General features: G+C 35.4%; 2 protein-coding genes across 4 annotated transcripts; one reads left to right on the top strand and one right to left on the bottom strand.

The window, feature by feature from the left end:
- Positions 1–604: 604 nt before the first annotated feature.
- LOC145004637 (Pseudouridine synthase family protein) lies at positions 605–1,950 on the bottom strand. The gene is made up of 2 exons (XM_078963598.1): positions 1,520–1,950; positions 605–1,341 (listed from the first exon to the last, which is right to left on the bottom strand). Exons 1-2 carry the CDS (start codon positions 1,908–1,910, stop codon positions 695–697), a joined length of 1,038 nt encoding a protein of 345 aa, XP_078819724.1. The 5' UTR covers positions 1,911–1,950; the 3' UTR covers positions 605–694.
- On the top strand, positions 1,938–5,625 carry LOC145004636 (Peptide chain release factor 2). Of its 3 annotated transcripts, none has more exons than XR_013662418.1 (8): positions 1,938–2,520; positions 2,658–2,870; positions 2,995–3,096; positions 3,403–3,540; positions 3,737–4,041; positions 4,112–4,265; positions 4,858–5,160; positions 5,376–5,625. XR_013662418.1 is itself a non-coding variant. In XM_078963597.1 (8 exons), the coding sequence occupies exons 1-7, from the start codon at positions 2,098–2,100 to the stop codon at positions 4,984–4,986; spliced, it is 1,464 nt and encodes a 487-aa protein (XP_078819723.1). In that variant the 5' UTR covers positions 1,938–2,097; the 3' UTR covers position 4,987; positions 5,376–5,625. The 3 variants fall into 3 exon arrangements, 2 of the variants coding, with proteins under 2 accessions (XP_078819723.1, XP_078819722.1); XM_078963597.1 differs by having other exon boundaries at positions 4,858–4,987; XM_078963596.1 differs by lacking the exon at positions 5,376–5,625 and having other exon boundaries at positions 4,858–5,366.
- Positions 5,626–14,241: the final 8,616 nt, after the last annotated feature.

Consider the following 14,241-nt stretch of genomic DNA (forward strand, 5'->3'; position numbering starts at 1 on the left):
CATTTGGCTGTACAGGATACACATCTTAAGGTTATGTGTACATATGGGAAACCGGTAAACAAAGATTTTGATGCAAATCATACAATTACTTATCTCAATAAGTAGTTTCATTGTTTCATTGATATAGTTACTTAGGCCTCATTTTTTTTTCCCAGTATGTGTTGTATGGATAACTGACGTTTAAGTTTTTTGAGAAAATAATGTCACACTTGGGAAAATGGAAGTAAAAAATAAATAAAGGAAAACTTGAAAAAAGTTAGAACTTAACGAGGAAAGCCTCATTTCTCGGATATTCTATATTAAGTCGTTATTTCTGTATTAAGTAAACAGGAAACACCTATATATATGACCTAATCTAGTAATTTAGATGAGTGTTTCTGTTTAACTTAATACAGAATAACCGACTTAATAAAGAAAGTTAGGACAACAAGGTTTTCCCCAATAAGTCTTAGATGTTTACAACTTTGCGCTTGTTTACCTTTACTTTCGATTTCTCCAAGTATGTCATGATTATAAAATATTTTTGAAACAACATTTCCCCATACAACATTTCCTCTTTCATTTGGAAACAATTCTAGCCAAATTACATGAGCTATCAAACATGTAGTTCACAAGTAAATGTCTAAAAAATGAGTGAAAATATACATTAAGTCGTCTTTTCTTGTTAGCTCAAAAAGAAATACTCATATATAACTTACAAAATCACTTTATTAGCCCACAAAGGCAAAGGAGCCCGAACAACAATAGGAGAGCCTCTTATCGGATGCTCAAAAGACAAGCTTTCAGCATGAAGTTGATGTCCATCATAAACACTCCCATTCCACTCATAAACACCTTCATATTTCACATCTCCTCTTATGGAAATCCCAAGATATTGACAATGCAACCGAATTTGATGTGTTCTTCCACTTCGAGGATAAGCTCTCACCAAAACCTCAAACTTATTTCCATCAAATTCAATCAAAGATTTCTCTTCAACCACCAAATCTAATTCACTCAAATCCTTACAGGCTTCTTTTCCGTTTACTGATAACACTTCAAATAAAGTTTCCATGTCTTTAATGGAAGATCCACCGGGCAGCAGCCTACCCACGTCCCGGGCAGCATAGACACGCCAAGCTCCAAACTTTGATCGACCATGGCCTGACTTAATGGTGATCTTTTTCCAATTTGGTGCCTGCCCGACACAGAAAGCAATGTAGGTTTTTCTGACCTTATGATCCGTGAAAGCTTTCACCAGTTTTGCAGCTACTTTATGTGATTTGGTGATTAATATGACGCCACTTGTATCACGATCTAGTCTGTTTGCAAGATGGAGCTCATGCTTCTTTGGTTGGGTACCTATGAACGCACACATATCATAATTTCCATCATTAATGTTCTTTCAAGAACTTAGGGTTATTCGGTTTGATCCCAGATCACTAAAATGGTCAAATTTGTAAGAATTCGTATCAAATTCGAAAGCTTAAAAGTAAAATGAAGGAAGGATAACTTGAAACAACTATGAAAAGAAGCTCACCGAGTTCTTCTGGCTCATTTGAAGAATCGTTGAGTAGACTCGGGACAGAAGCTAAAATAGTCTCGCAGTAAACCCCCTGGGGTTTATTCAAGGCGATGAGCCACTCGTCTTCGAAGAGGACATCACTTCTAGAGAGAGAAAAGAGGCTTGATTTAGAAGAAGCTGACATGGCTCTCCTCAGCTCGAGGTCCTTAGATATGGCTGGCAATGACGGGGAGAGTGGCACTGGGTAATTCTCTAAATATTTGGGGTCTTTATCCCAATCGGTTTTCTGGGAATCGCATCGGTGTTGGTCCGCCATGAATAGAGATCGAAAGACGGCGGTGGAATTTGGGGAGATGGAAGGAGGACGGAGGTTGATTGAGGGCAGAGGAAAGCGAAAGAGCATCATGGTTATTGGCTTAAAGCATTCAACATGACACAAGGGGTAAATTGATATTCTTTTAACTAAATGGGAGCTATTTGAAACTAAGGGCCTACATAAAGTATAAACCCTGTTCTTTCATGATTTTGGGGTTTTTGCGAACTTGAAGAAAGCTTCAAATCTGAGGCCAGATCGTTCACAAAAACCACGAATTATGTCATCAAACATACTAAGAAAGGCGTATAATAAAAGATCATCTTCCATTATATCTCGCTACCAGTCAATTTCCAAGTTTTTCCTCTCTTCTTCTAATCCCCAAATTCAATCCACCAATTTCTACTCTTCCATCGATAAACCACAACATCATGCCTCCAAGTTTGAATTTCTATCGAAGAATGCATCTGGGGTTTCTTTAACTTCCAATAAAAGATTGAATTTCTCATGTGGGTGTAGCTTGAACAATACACGGCTGTTGTTCAGTACTCAAGCAGCTGTCCAGCCGTCCACCGCCGATGGACTTACAGTAGACGCCATTGTCGCTAACCAGTGGACGATTCTTGATGAGAGTGAGAGTGACTGGAAGAGTCATGCATCTGCAATTGCTCAATCCATTCGCCTTATCAAGAAACGGTTGCAGGTTTACGTCTCTCTATAAAATTGAATGATAAATGATTAATTACTCTAGATCGAGTAATTTGATTTCGGTTTGGAGTGATATTGTACACTTATGATCAAATTCCCACTTTTGTAATGGTTTATTTTCTTTTGTAACAGTGGGAGAAGTTAAAAGTAAGATTGGAGATGCTATCGTTTCAATTAGAAAAGCCTGATTTATGGGATGATCCTGTTCATGCTGGGAAAATAAGCCGTGAACATGGGTCACTCATGGGTAAAATGAAGTTAGTTAATGGACTTGAGCAAGAATTAATCGAGCATATTGACATGATCAAGCTGGCTCGTGAAGAAGAAGATCATGATTTGGAATCTGTGGGCCCTCACACCCTGTTTCTTTCTCTTCTCATTAAGTGCTGTTTGGAAAAAGAACTTAGGAACTGAAAAGCCTCGTCGTTGTCATGAGTATTGCTATTAACTCATGCTTGTTGTGTCACAGGAATCGGTAAAAGCATTATTGAGGATGAGACAAAGTGTGAAAGAAAAGGAGCTTGAAGCTTTGCTAGCTGGGGAACATGATTCTTGTTCTTGTTATATAGAGGTAAGTTTTGTATATTATGCTTAAATTCAAAAAACTTTGGTTGCATACAAAAAAAAAACGTTCTTGCTTTAGTGGATGGGTATTTTAGATAATAATTTGATAGATCATGTTTTTACCCATTGGTTGTTGTCCTGAAAAAAGTTGTTTCTAAAAGAGAAAGTAAATGAGGATGATATCCTTTGGGTAAAAGGTTAGGAGTTAATGGGCCAAAACCAGAGCCTCTTTTTATTATTTTTTTTTATTAAGTCGTTCTGTCTGTATTAAGTCAAGAAGAAACACTGATATATAGCTGACTGGATATGTTAGGTTCAAGCGGGGGCAGGTGGGACCGAGAGCATGGATTGGGCGGGTATGGTGATGCAAATGTATAAAATGTGGGCTGAACGCCGTGGATATGGAGTTACAGTTGTGGATGAAATGCGTGGTGAGATTGCAGGAATTAAGGTTTAACATGCATCATCTCTCATTTCATCTTTATTTTCTTTTGTCAAACTAGAAACGGAAGAAAAAAATTTAAAAAAAAAAAAAGAAGACACGGATGAGTATCTTTTTGATCCATTGTTCTTTTTTGCATTTTTGCAACAACAATGGCTGTTTATAACTTTTATTTTCTTGAACTTTTTTTTTTTTTTTTGATCAGCGGGCAACAATCAAAGTAGATGGTGAATACGCGTACGGATACGCAAAAGCCGAAGTTGGGGCCCACCGTTTAGTTCGTATCTCACCATTCGATGCCGCCAAGCGCCGCCACACTTCCTTCGCCGCCGTGGCGGTGACACCCATTTTAGGTGACGGATCTCACCATGTTCAGATCAACGAATCAGATCTCAGAATAGAAAGATACCGATCCGGTGGAGCCGGAGGCCAACATGCCAATGTCACAGACAGTGCTGTAAGGATAACTCACATACCTACCGGAATCACCGCCGCCTGCCAAAACGAAAGGTAGAAAATTACGAAATCGCCCCTTTACTCCCCACTCTTTGACCATTGACCGTTGACCAACTTCTTTTAGGTCGCAACACCAGAACAAGGCCTCGGCAATGGCGGTGCTACAATCGCGATTGGATCAACGTGAGATGGCTCGCCAGGCGCAAATGAATTCACAATATACGCAGTCTTTAACGGATAATAGTTGGGGAAATCAAATACGATCTTATGTACTACATGTATGTGAAGTTTATTTTTTATTATGAGAATCATGAGGGCTTTTACGTCTTTTTTCACAAACTAGAGAACGAGAGGGAGTCCCTGCCCCACGCCCCCACCTTTTTGGGTAGGACAAAAGATTGAAAATTATGTCACTTTGACATGAGTCTTAGTCCTAGTTTCAGTCCACAACAAATTTTATACAACCAGTCATGTCATGTCATGTCATGTCCATGAGATTTTAAAAAGTTGACATTTGAATTTTGGGTGTCAGGTATTATTTCGTTATCTTGTTTTTCACTTTTTGCACGTGATCAAAATTTACACTCTACTAGTTAACCTTTTAGGGCTATTTTTCAATGATGAGGGTGAGGAGGGCATTTACATCATTTGCACAGACGAGAGATCGATAGCGAGTCCTTCGTCTTATCTTTTTTGGTTGGACAAAAAATTGCAGTTTCTGTCATATTTATATGCTTCAATCCGGTCAATGTTTGTCAAATGGAGTACAACCTGGCGTTAAAGAGTCGACATTTGATAGTTGAATCTTGAATGTTGGATATTACTTGTTTATATTATTTCACACTTCTTTCATGTGATCACAATTTGCAGCCTTATCGAATGGTGAAGGATCTTCGGACGAATTTTGAGGTTTCTGACACTGATTCAGTACTTGAAGGTGAAATTGATGACTTCATCTTGAGCTTTCTAACAGACTACATGGATAAAGAAAACGAGTGAGGTATAAGAAAAACATGTTCAAGCTTCACATATATCATAAATGGTGGCCAGCCTAGTGACCATTTGAAGAAATGGGGAAGCTTCCATTGCTACTTATGGTAGGAGATATGGTTGCTTCTCATGGCCAAAGTTGGTAATTGATTTGACTCAAGTCAAATGGTGCTTGCCTTTTAGGTAGCCAAATTTATTAATGTAATTTCATAATTTAGCAAAGGATTTGCTAGATTATAATACACATAGAAATTTCCATCCTTTTTTATTTATCTACATTATGTAGCCAAAAAAAAAAGATTATTAGGTTGGGGGTGTTATCTATCTTTTGTACTTGTTCTTCCATATCATGTTGTCCAAAAGACGGCGATGTATGATTGTTCTCTCCATATTTGCAGGAATACTGGGTTAAATTGCATTTGATATGGACATTGAAGCTATTGTTGCCAAAATATTGGGCTAAAATTTGTTTTGAAGAGATCAAATTGAGGTGGATCTTGTGAAATCGTATCTTTTTCCTTGTCGCAGCTTGAACTCATTTTTTTTTTTTTTTGGTAACATTGTCGTGTCTTCGATCTTGTGGTGATGGAAACATTTTTAAGTGAAAATAATGGCACAGAAATGAAGAGTATAGAAGATTGTGGAAAATATCGGTGTGAAAATGAAGAAGATATAAAAGCTATTTATACTTGTCTTAAAAAACATCCGAAAACTAGTTGCTGGAGACGGAGAGAAGCAATCGTCACATTTCTTTGGCTTAGACATATTAAGGAGGTTAGGGATGTCAAAAGGTCCCGTAGGGTTTTATCCCGTTTGGGAGATTTTTAAAAAAAAAAATTGAGGGTGGGGGCAAGGTTAACCTTCGTTTTAATTTCGGGGTGGAGGCGGGGGTAGGTAATCCCGTCCCGAAATCCCCATGGGGATCCTGTTAATAAATTACACATATATTTACATATATTAATTATATAAATATAATAAACAATAATATGATTTTGAGTTTTCAAAATTCATCAAAAAACATGTTTTTAAGTTGTTAGTATAATTTTTTAAAATGACATAATTTTTTTATTTTTAACATATAAATTCTGCTATAAATAATTATTTGTTACCTAAAAAATAGTTTATTTTAGCCAAAATAACAACTTCTTTTAATCTAAAAAAAAAGTAGCCCAAAATCAATCGGGGGTGGGGGAACGGGGGCGGGGGTAATAAAGGGGATTCGGGGGCGGGGGCGGGGGAACACGGAAATTTCGGGGGCGGGGGCGAGAGATGCACTCCCTGCCCCGTTTGCCTCAGTTGACATCCCTAGAGGAGGTATGCATTTGGCTAGTAGTGCATGGGTGGGGCGGTGTACCCATTGATACCGGACTGCCTGTGTGTGAGCGTGTGCGTGTATATATATATATATATATATATATATTTGTGTGTGTATCTATGTACATACATATATATACATAAATACATTGTAACACCTTAATTTTTATTTAAAACAATAATTACTGAATATAAACTTTCATAAAACTTAAACTAATATTTCAATAAATAATAATTTTTTAAATATGATATAGATTTCTTAAACATAAATAGCAAAAATCTTTAATTAAAATAGTTCGAAAGGTCCTTAAAAGATTCATGGGAGAGCACAATGGGTTGCTCTCGATGGGTGTAATGTCAGATTCTTTCTCCGAAGTTCTGAAAATGTGTTAAACATCAACAGATAAGCAGAACTTAGTGCGCACACATACAATCATATGAAAACATAAGCACATAACAAGTAGTATATGTTGGAAAAAGTGTACAAGGTCATTAACTATGATAATATTTCTAATAAAATATCTAAATTGAGTAGAATAAATAAAAGATAAATTTATTTATTATTTATTATGGTTAACAATTAATTGGATGTGATACCATTGGAGGGATTTTGGTTAGGGTCCTCTCAACCAAGCAACTTCTTGGAGGATAAGATGTGAAGCATGGAGATCAATGGCTACATAAGAGATATGTTTTTATTCTTTATGTTTTATGTTTTCATATGGTAGCTATAATTAGTATGAAGCCATAGATCCTAGGGTACATTTACACTTAGATATATCATACTTTGATTTTTTCTCTACTTAGTTTAAGTATATTTGATGTATAGAAAACACAATAATAGTATCAGAGTCATTGGTTCATAATTACTAGCACCCTTAATCCATAATTTCTATAAATGCTTGTTTGAAATTGAAAATTAGAAGAAAAATTGAAAATTAAAGAGACCTAATCGTAGCTTCTGGTCACGACGTAAGCCGCCTGAATTAGTGTTTCATTGTATATTTTAAAATTTTAAAATTTGAAGATTTATGATATGAATTATTAACAAATTTAAATTGTATAAAATCTGGAAAATAATAAATACTATTTAATAGAGATTTAAATTGAATATTTATTTATTATTATTTAATGATGATTTAAATTAGAATATTTAATATTATTTATAATTTAGATTTATAAATTTGAATATTAACCCATTATGATTTGTTAATTATTACATTGTGCCATCACAATTAATTTGAATTAATAATAGAAAACTAAAATTAAAATGTTTTAAATTGACCCATATATATATATATATATATATATATATATATATATATATATATATATATATATATATATATATATATATATTAGAATTGTATATTATATGTATAAGAAAGTTACAACATCCGTCATCGTATATATAAATATTGACATTGTTAATCTTACCATGACTAGGTTCACCCATTCTGATGTAGGGGTTTAAGGTGGTCTTTTTGATTCCTAACGAGGTCGGTTTTTAATATGCTTCACGCTTACCACCCTCACCGACCTATTGCATTTTCAGAATAGAGTTACCGAAATGGTTTGATAGTGATAATGGTCAATCTAAAAGTATTATCAAAACAAGTATAAAACAAAATCTCATTTTATTAATAGAATGTAAATCTTATATTATCCATAAAAGCTGTAGGTTCTCTTTGTATTCTGTTGATGGAGTTCGTGTGGTTAACCGATGTATCAATCTAAAATATAGTTGAGAATGATGTGGAATTCACGAATCTCAAGCGTAACTTAAGCCAGGGACCATGCGATTTTGAATGTTTAATTCGCAATCTATTTAATGTGAATATTATGTTATCCATAAAATTTGCACATTTTCTCCATAACTTGTTGATGGAGCTCATGTGGTTAACCGATATGTCAAGTTAAGAATATAAATAGAGAACAATGTGGAACTTGCGGATCTCAAGTGTAACTTGAGCCAGGGACCACACAATTTTGTATGGATGATTCCTCAACTGTTCAGTGATCCGTGGCGACCCCATCATTGAATCCGAGATAAACATAATCCGAGATTAACATGCCATTGATAGTAAATGAATCTCAAAGATCTAGGAATTTCATGGTGATCGAAATTGGTAAAGGGCTTTTCCTACCAAAATAACTTTATGGTGTGTTTACGACATCTCTTTACACACCGTTAAGCCGTATATGGATCCTAGCCTTCTTAAATAATTTTATTTAGGGTAATTATTTTCTAAGGATAAGTAAAACAAATTATAGAGGAAATTGATATTGAACGATGTCTATAATCGTATCCACTAAAATCTATTGCTTCAAAACCTCTTAAAAGATTAACTATTAGGATGATCAATCTTGTCTAAATTCTTAGTTTGGGAATAGTTCTCATAAACAAAAAGAAAGATCATGCCTTTGATAAAGCGCTTCCTAAGGTTCCTCCAAACACGGCATCCTAATCCATCAGAAAGAGCAGTTATCAAGTGTACATTGTAAACTGACATATTGAAGTAAAATGGAATTTCCTTGAGTTAGAAGTTGACTAGGGTTAGTAAACTAGTTGACAAATACATATAATTAGTTGATTCTGATTTTGATATGAATAACTTGGAATGTCAATGGAGGAGTTTTGTAGCCTTTTGAGGTTTCCTTTTGGAACTAACATAGCCAATCATAGAAATTCAAACTTCAAAACACTCCCATATATTTACTATCATGAATAGAAATGTAAAGAAGAAGAAAGACACTTGCCCATGGGTTAAAGGGTGATTAGTGTTGGTATACCTAATCTAGGCCTAAATGTCAAATACAAAGGAAGGCTTATTCTAAGATATCTTCTGATGGCTATTCGTTTCCATAACAAGAAAAGGATAAGAAAGTATACATGCCCAAAATATATATTTGAGGTGAAAGGACTGAATCATAGAGAAGGTAAATTGATCATGGATTACGAGCCCATGCTACTATCCATAGGATCGGAAGACAACTTGTTCTCCCTAGTGTTTAATCTTCAATTAGATATATTAATTAATAATACCACTGGAAATAACTTCTAATCCTTTAAGTATTTTGTTGAGGATTAAGTACCGAAATTTGAAAGAATGTTTAGTGACTAAAATGAAGTAAGGGGACTAAAACATGGAGAAGATAACTTTGGTGATGAATGCCAAGCCCTTGCTATTGTTCATAGGATCAAAAGACAACTATTTTCCTAAATGTTTAGTTTATGGTCATATAATTGAAATTGTTTATACTATGTTTCATGAGATAGTTCCGACTTATTTAGATGTAGAACATTCTAACATGTTAAAAGAAAGTCATGAAATATATGAAGCAAGTATAGTAACAATAGTTCAAAGTTGATTCAAATATTTGAATAAGATGTATTATTGTGTGAATATTTGTTGAAGTTAGTCTAACTAATGGATAGTTTAGATGTAGAACATTCTAACATGTTAAAAGAAAGTCATGAAATATATAAAGCAAGTATAGTAACAATAGTTCAAAGTTGATTCAAATATTTGAATAAGATGTATTATTGTGTGAATATTTGTTGAAGTTAGTCTAACTAATGGATCGTTTAGATTTACCATAATAAGTACTTATTCAAATACATCCAAAAGGTTTGGGTGAAATGTATAATAGTCTTGGATACATAAATGAGAAGCGCATTACCAAGTATCCAGTTGGATCAGATTCTGAAATCATTTGATCACAAGTCTTATGATTAATGCAAATATTGTTTATCAAGATAGATGATGAATACATCACTAGGTGATGTGCATATCTGTTGCAATGAGTGTGTACTAATAGACTGTTCAGATTAAACCATGATACATGGTAAGAGCGGCTTCATATGAACATGAGTCTGGAACCTTTCAAGTATTTAGATCTCCCATAAAACGAAGCTGTGAATCGACTGGGCAATAGGATGAGATAGGATAGTGATCATCTCATTGAAAACTTTGTTGGTCATCTAAGGAAATGTGAAAGAGTCTCACAAGTTGTTTCCACAAGAACACTACCACTAGGAGTGTTAGTTGGATAAAGAAACAAATAATTCATTGATTTTGTACTAGATGAATCGTACTATATTTACTAATGTAACACTCCAAAAATAAAGGAAATTACAAATTTTCAAAATCAACCATTAACCAATATTGTTTAAAAAAAGAGTCATTGTTTTAAAAGCATTATTTCAAAATCAGAGTTTTCCTCAAGACCTAGTGACATAAAACTGGAAGATGTGCACAATCACGCCTTTATTTTCCCACAATCCTCAGAAGTACCTGAAACAATAAACTAAAACTGTAAGCCAATGCTTAGTGAGTTCCTTCAAAGTACCAACACACACATACATATAATAACATATATTGGGTCCACCTCTAAACGACCAGATTACCCCCGAGCCTATAGTATAAGTCTGGCATGCCTATCAGGCCCTCAACTCAAATCTAGATTGCTCCTGAGCCCACAACATAATTATATATTTCCCTCGAAGCCCACCACTTATGTCTGGATTGCTACTGGGTTTGTTGGCTACCGCAAAAAGAAGTACAACCTCAACCCAACCATACTATATTGACATACTTGTAACAGATAAACATATACCAACAAACATATAAACATGCAAATCTTAATAGGTCATTACAACATAACAACATCCTATAACATGATACATAATCTGTTAGGCCGACATTGGTGCCTTCGACCCGCAAGTACAATAAGGAAAACTCACTTCTCAGTCGAAATACAAGCTGAATAAATCTCTGTTCTGAAAAATTAACTCAACGATCACCTAACAAAACCAAGGACCGAATCTCAATTAATAGCTCAAATTACCCAAGATACCCCTAGGTCTAACTTGGTCAAAAATTTGGTCAAAGGTTAAGGTCAACGAGTAAACTTGGTCAACTATTCTGAGTACACGGAGCATACTTGTAACGCCCGTAGATCCGGGCTAGTCAATTTAGAGGCAATAGGGGTCGGAAATGACTTTTCGACAAAAGATTATTTAGAATAAATAATCTTAACCAAGTTGTGGAGTATGTCACAAGGTTTCCATACATATAAAGAACGCCGAAATCCGAGTTATAGAAGAAGTTATGGCCCGTCGAAGTTTTACGGCAAAACCGGCACGGCACCGGGAAGCGTAAATAGTGAATTTACGATAGAGCGAGATTTATCCTTAGCAATCTAAATGAAAGTTGTAGAATATGTTAAACTAAGAGCGTCGATAAAAAGAACGCCCAAATCTGACTTCGTATGAGGAAGTTATGATTTTTCTAAGATTCGGCTTAGCAGTGTACAACCTAAAACTCGAATTTTAGTTCGAGCGGTTTTTGGCTTATGCGACCTAAATGAGAGTTGAAGATCTCATTAATAGGAACTCAATGGTAAAAAGACAAACGAAAACGGAGTCCGTATGAAGGAGTTATGATATCTTCGCGGTCATTTAACAGTCTAAACGCCTCCTACTGTTAAATTTGATATCGGTCAAGAATTAGCCGACGGAGTCTAAACGAAAGTTGTAGATCTTGATTTTACCTACGCGTGGATATAAGGAACGTCGAAAACAGAGCTTGTATGCGAAAGTTATGATTTTTCTAAGTTTGAAGGCTGATACGCGATAGGGGGTGACGTGGCACCACCCGAATTGGACACGTGGCACCACCAGAAGGGTGCCACATGCACCAACTCGGCGAGTCATGACTCAGACTCGGCGAGTCCATCATATTTCTCCCCTATAAATAGAGGTGCCGGGTTCCATTCATTCTCACACCTTCAAACCCTTCTTTCTCTCTCTAAACTCTCTCTCTAAGCCTCCCTAACCCCCTAAAGCCTAGGGTAACTCCCTAGTACGAGGCGGAAGCCCCAGAGCGCCTGACGGCTCCAAGAAAAGAGCCTTTCGGCTTGGGAAACGCCGCTCCAGCGAAGCCTGGTTTTGCGAAAAACTCGTTGTAAGTGAGCTACGCCTACGCTAGTTTTAATATAGCTTCTAATTAATTATAGTAACATTATTAGGACCTTAAAATAATTGTTTGGGCTATTATTATGAGTTATATTGAGTGTTATTTAACGCTTATATAATAATAATAATAGCTATACTATTAATTAGTCGCGGTTATCGTTAGACTAAACCCTAGTGGTGTTGATACTAGGTTTTATCGAAGAAAAGTTGTTTTGAGAGTATCGAAGCGCTGTCCGAGTGTTGAGTCACCACCTATCAGGTGAGTGCATGGTCCCTTTCATCTTACACATAGATATGAAGTATTTATTATATAATTTACGTGTTGTGAGTGCATGGTCCGTTTCATCTTACACATAGATATGAAGTATTTATTATATAATTTACGTGTTGTGAGTGCATGGTCCCTTTCATCTTACACATAGATATGAAGTATTTATTATATAATTTACGTGTTGTGAGTGCATGTTCCCTTTCATCTTACACATAGATATGAAGTATTTATTATATAATTTACGTGTTGTGAGTGCATGGTCCCTTTCATCTTACACATAGATATGAAGTATTTTATTATAAATTACGTGCTATGTGTGCATATTGTCTGAATACTTGTTGTCTATGCTGATGAAAGATTTTATACATGTTTTAAATGATTTAAACTGTATATGTATTTTATATCTACGATAATGTTGGGGTAAAACATGGGTAGATACAATAGATGAAATATGAGTTGGATGATGAGTTGAGAGGTCATATAGACTATGAGGTGTGGGTGAGAGGTGTACGATGTGAGAAGCCTTCTTCCCAAACGATGTCCCCGTCATTCAGCAGAGTATGGATGACATGTTGGATTAGGTGTCTAATCCCATAACTATAATTGGTATGTACTTGAATTGATAGCAGCACAGTCCTTTTGGGTTGCCCTCAAACCTAGCAACCGGACAAGGAAATTATGAAAGGAGAGATATTAATTTATTATAAGATTGATAAATTAATATAAATGAATTAATATGTTAAAAGATTAATATATTAATAAGAAATCATTTGGTTTAATTAGTTGTTAGCCAGAAATTAATTAGAATTAATTTCGGGGTTAAAAGAATTAATTATAAGGTGCAGGGATTAGTTTGCAATTATCTAAGAGTTGAGTGGAAGGCTCTAAAACCCCCTTGGATAAGGGTCGACAAATATTTAGGGGAAACCCTAATAATTTCGTCCATAGGGGCTTGGATAAGGCCCTTGGGTTTGCTTAGGCCCTAAGCAAAGGATAACTAGGGTTTTCCTAAACCCTAGATCCCTCAGCTATATAAGGAGCCTCCTGGTTCATGTTTTGGTCACTTTTTTCTTTGGAAGAAACCCTAAGGGCCGAAATTTTGCATACTCCCTCTTCCCTCTCTCCTCTAATTTCCTTCTTGCTAGTTTGGGTGTGATTCCATTCGAGGCATTACACTTGTGGTGCTAAGCTTCCAAGAAGATCAAGATCAAGATCAAGGGAATCATCAATTGTTTACTATAACAATTGAAAGGTATGTAATTACTAAACCCTAGTTTGTAGATTTCGATTATAGCCTCTCTCCTCTAGGGTTCTTGTTTTGCAATTCAAAGTTGTATGTTCAATAGATAAAACATAGATCCAAAGTAGGTTGCATGTGAACTTAGGAATTGTTTTCTAGTTTATTTGTTTTACCTAAAACCCATCAGTGGTATCAGAGCCTTTGTTTGTTTTAAATTGAATTGTTATAATTGTTGAATTGCAAATTAGGGTTTATAGCTATTAAACCCTAAAGGCCATTTTTTCGATTTTAGGGTTGTGGATCAAAGGGTTTTTGAAAACCCTAGCCTCCAAAGAACCCTAATCGAAATTAGGGTTAGAGTTTTGAAAACCCTAGCCTCCTCCCTTGGAAATTTCGAAATATGCTATAAAGATTAGGGTTTCTTTGTTTTGGATAATAGTTGCCTTATTGGATAATTGA

This window comes from Lactuca saligna, chromosome 7 (assembly GCF_052625555.1).
Source record: "Lactuca saligna cultivar CGN05327 chromosome 7, ASM5262555v1, whole genome shotgun sequence".
NCBI lineage: Eukaryota > Viridiplantae > Streptophyta > Magnoliopsida > Asterales > Asteraceae > Lactuca > Lactuca saligna.

Bases quoted from the DNA above. Each gene is read 5' to 3' on its own strand.
- LOC145004637 (XM_078963598.1), bottom strand. From the start codon at position 1,910: ATGATGCTCTTTCGCTTTCCTCTGCCCTCAATCAACCTCCGTCCTCCT. The intron at 1,342-1,519 runs GTGAGCTTCTTT...GTGCGTTCATAG, and splicing joins AAATGAGCCAGAAGAACTCG to GTACCCAACCAAAGAAGCAT.
- LOC145004636 (XM_078963597.1), top strand. From the start codon at position 2,098: ATGTCATCAAACATACTAAGAAAGGCGTATAATAAAAGATCATCTTCC. The intron at 3,541-3,736 runs GTTTAACATGCA...TTTTTTGATCAG, and splicing joins GTGAGATTGCAGGAATTAAG to CGGGCAACAATCAAAGTAGA. The intron at 4,042-4,111 runs GTAGAAAATTAC...AACTTCTTTTAG, and splicing joins GCCGCCTGCCAAAACGAAAG to GTCGCAACACCAGAACAAGG.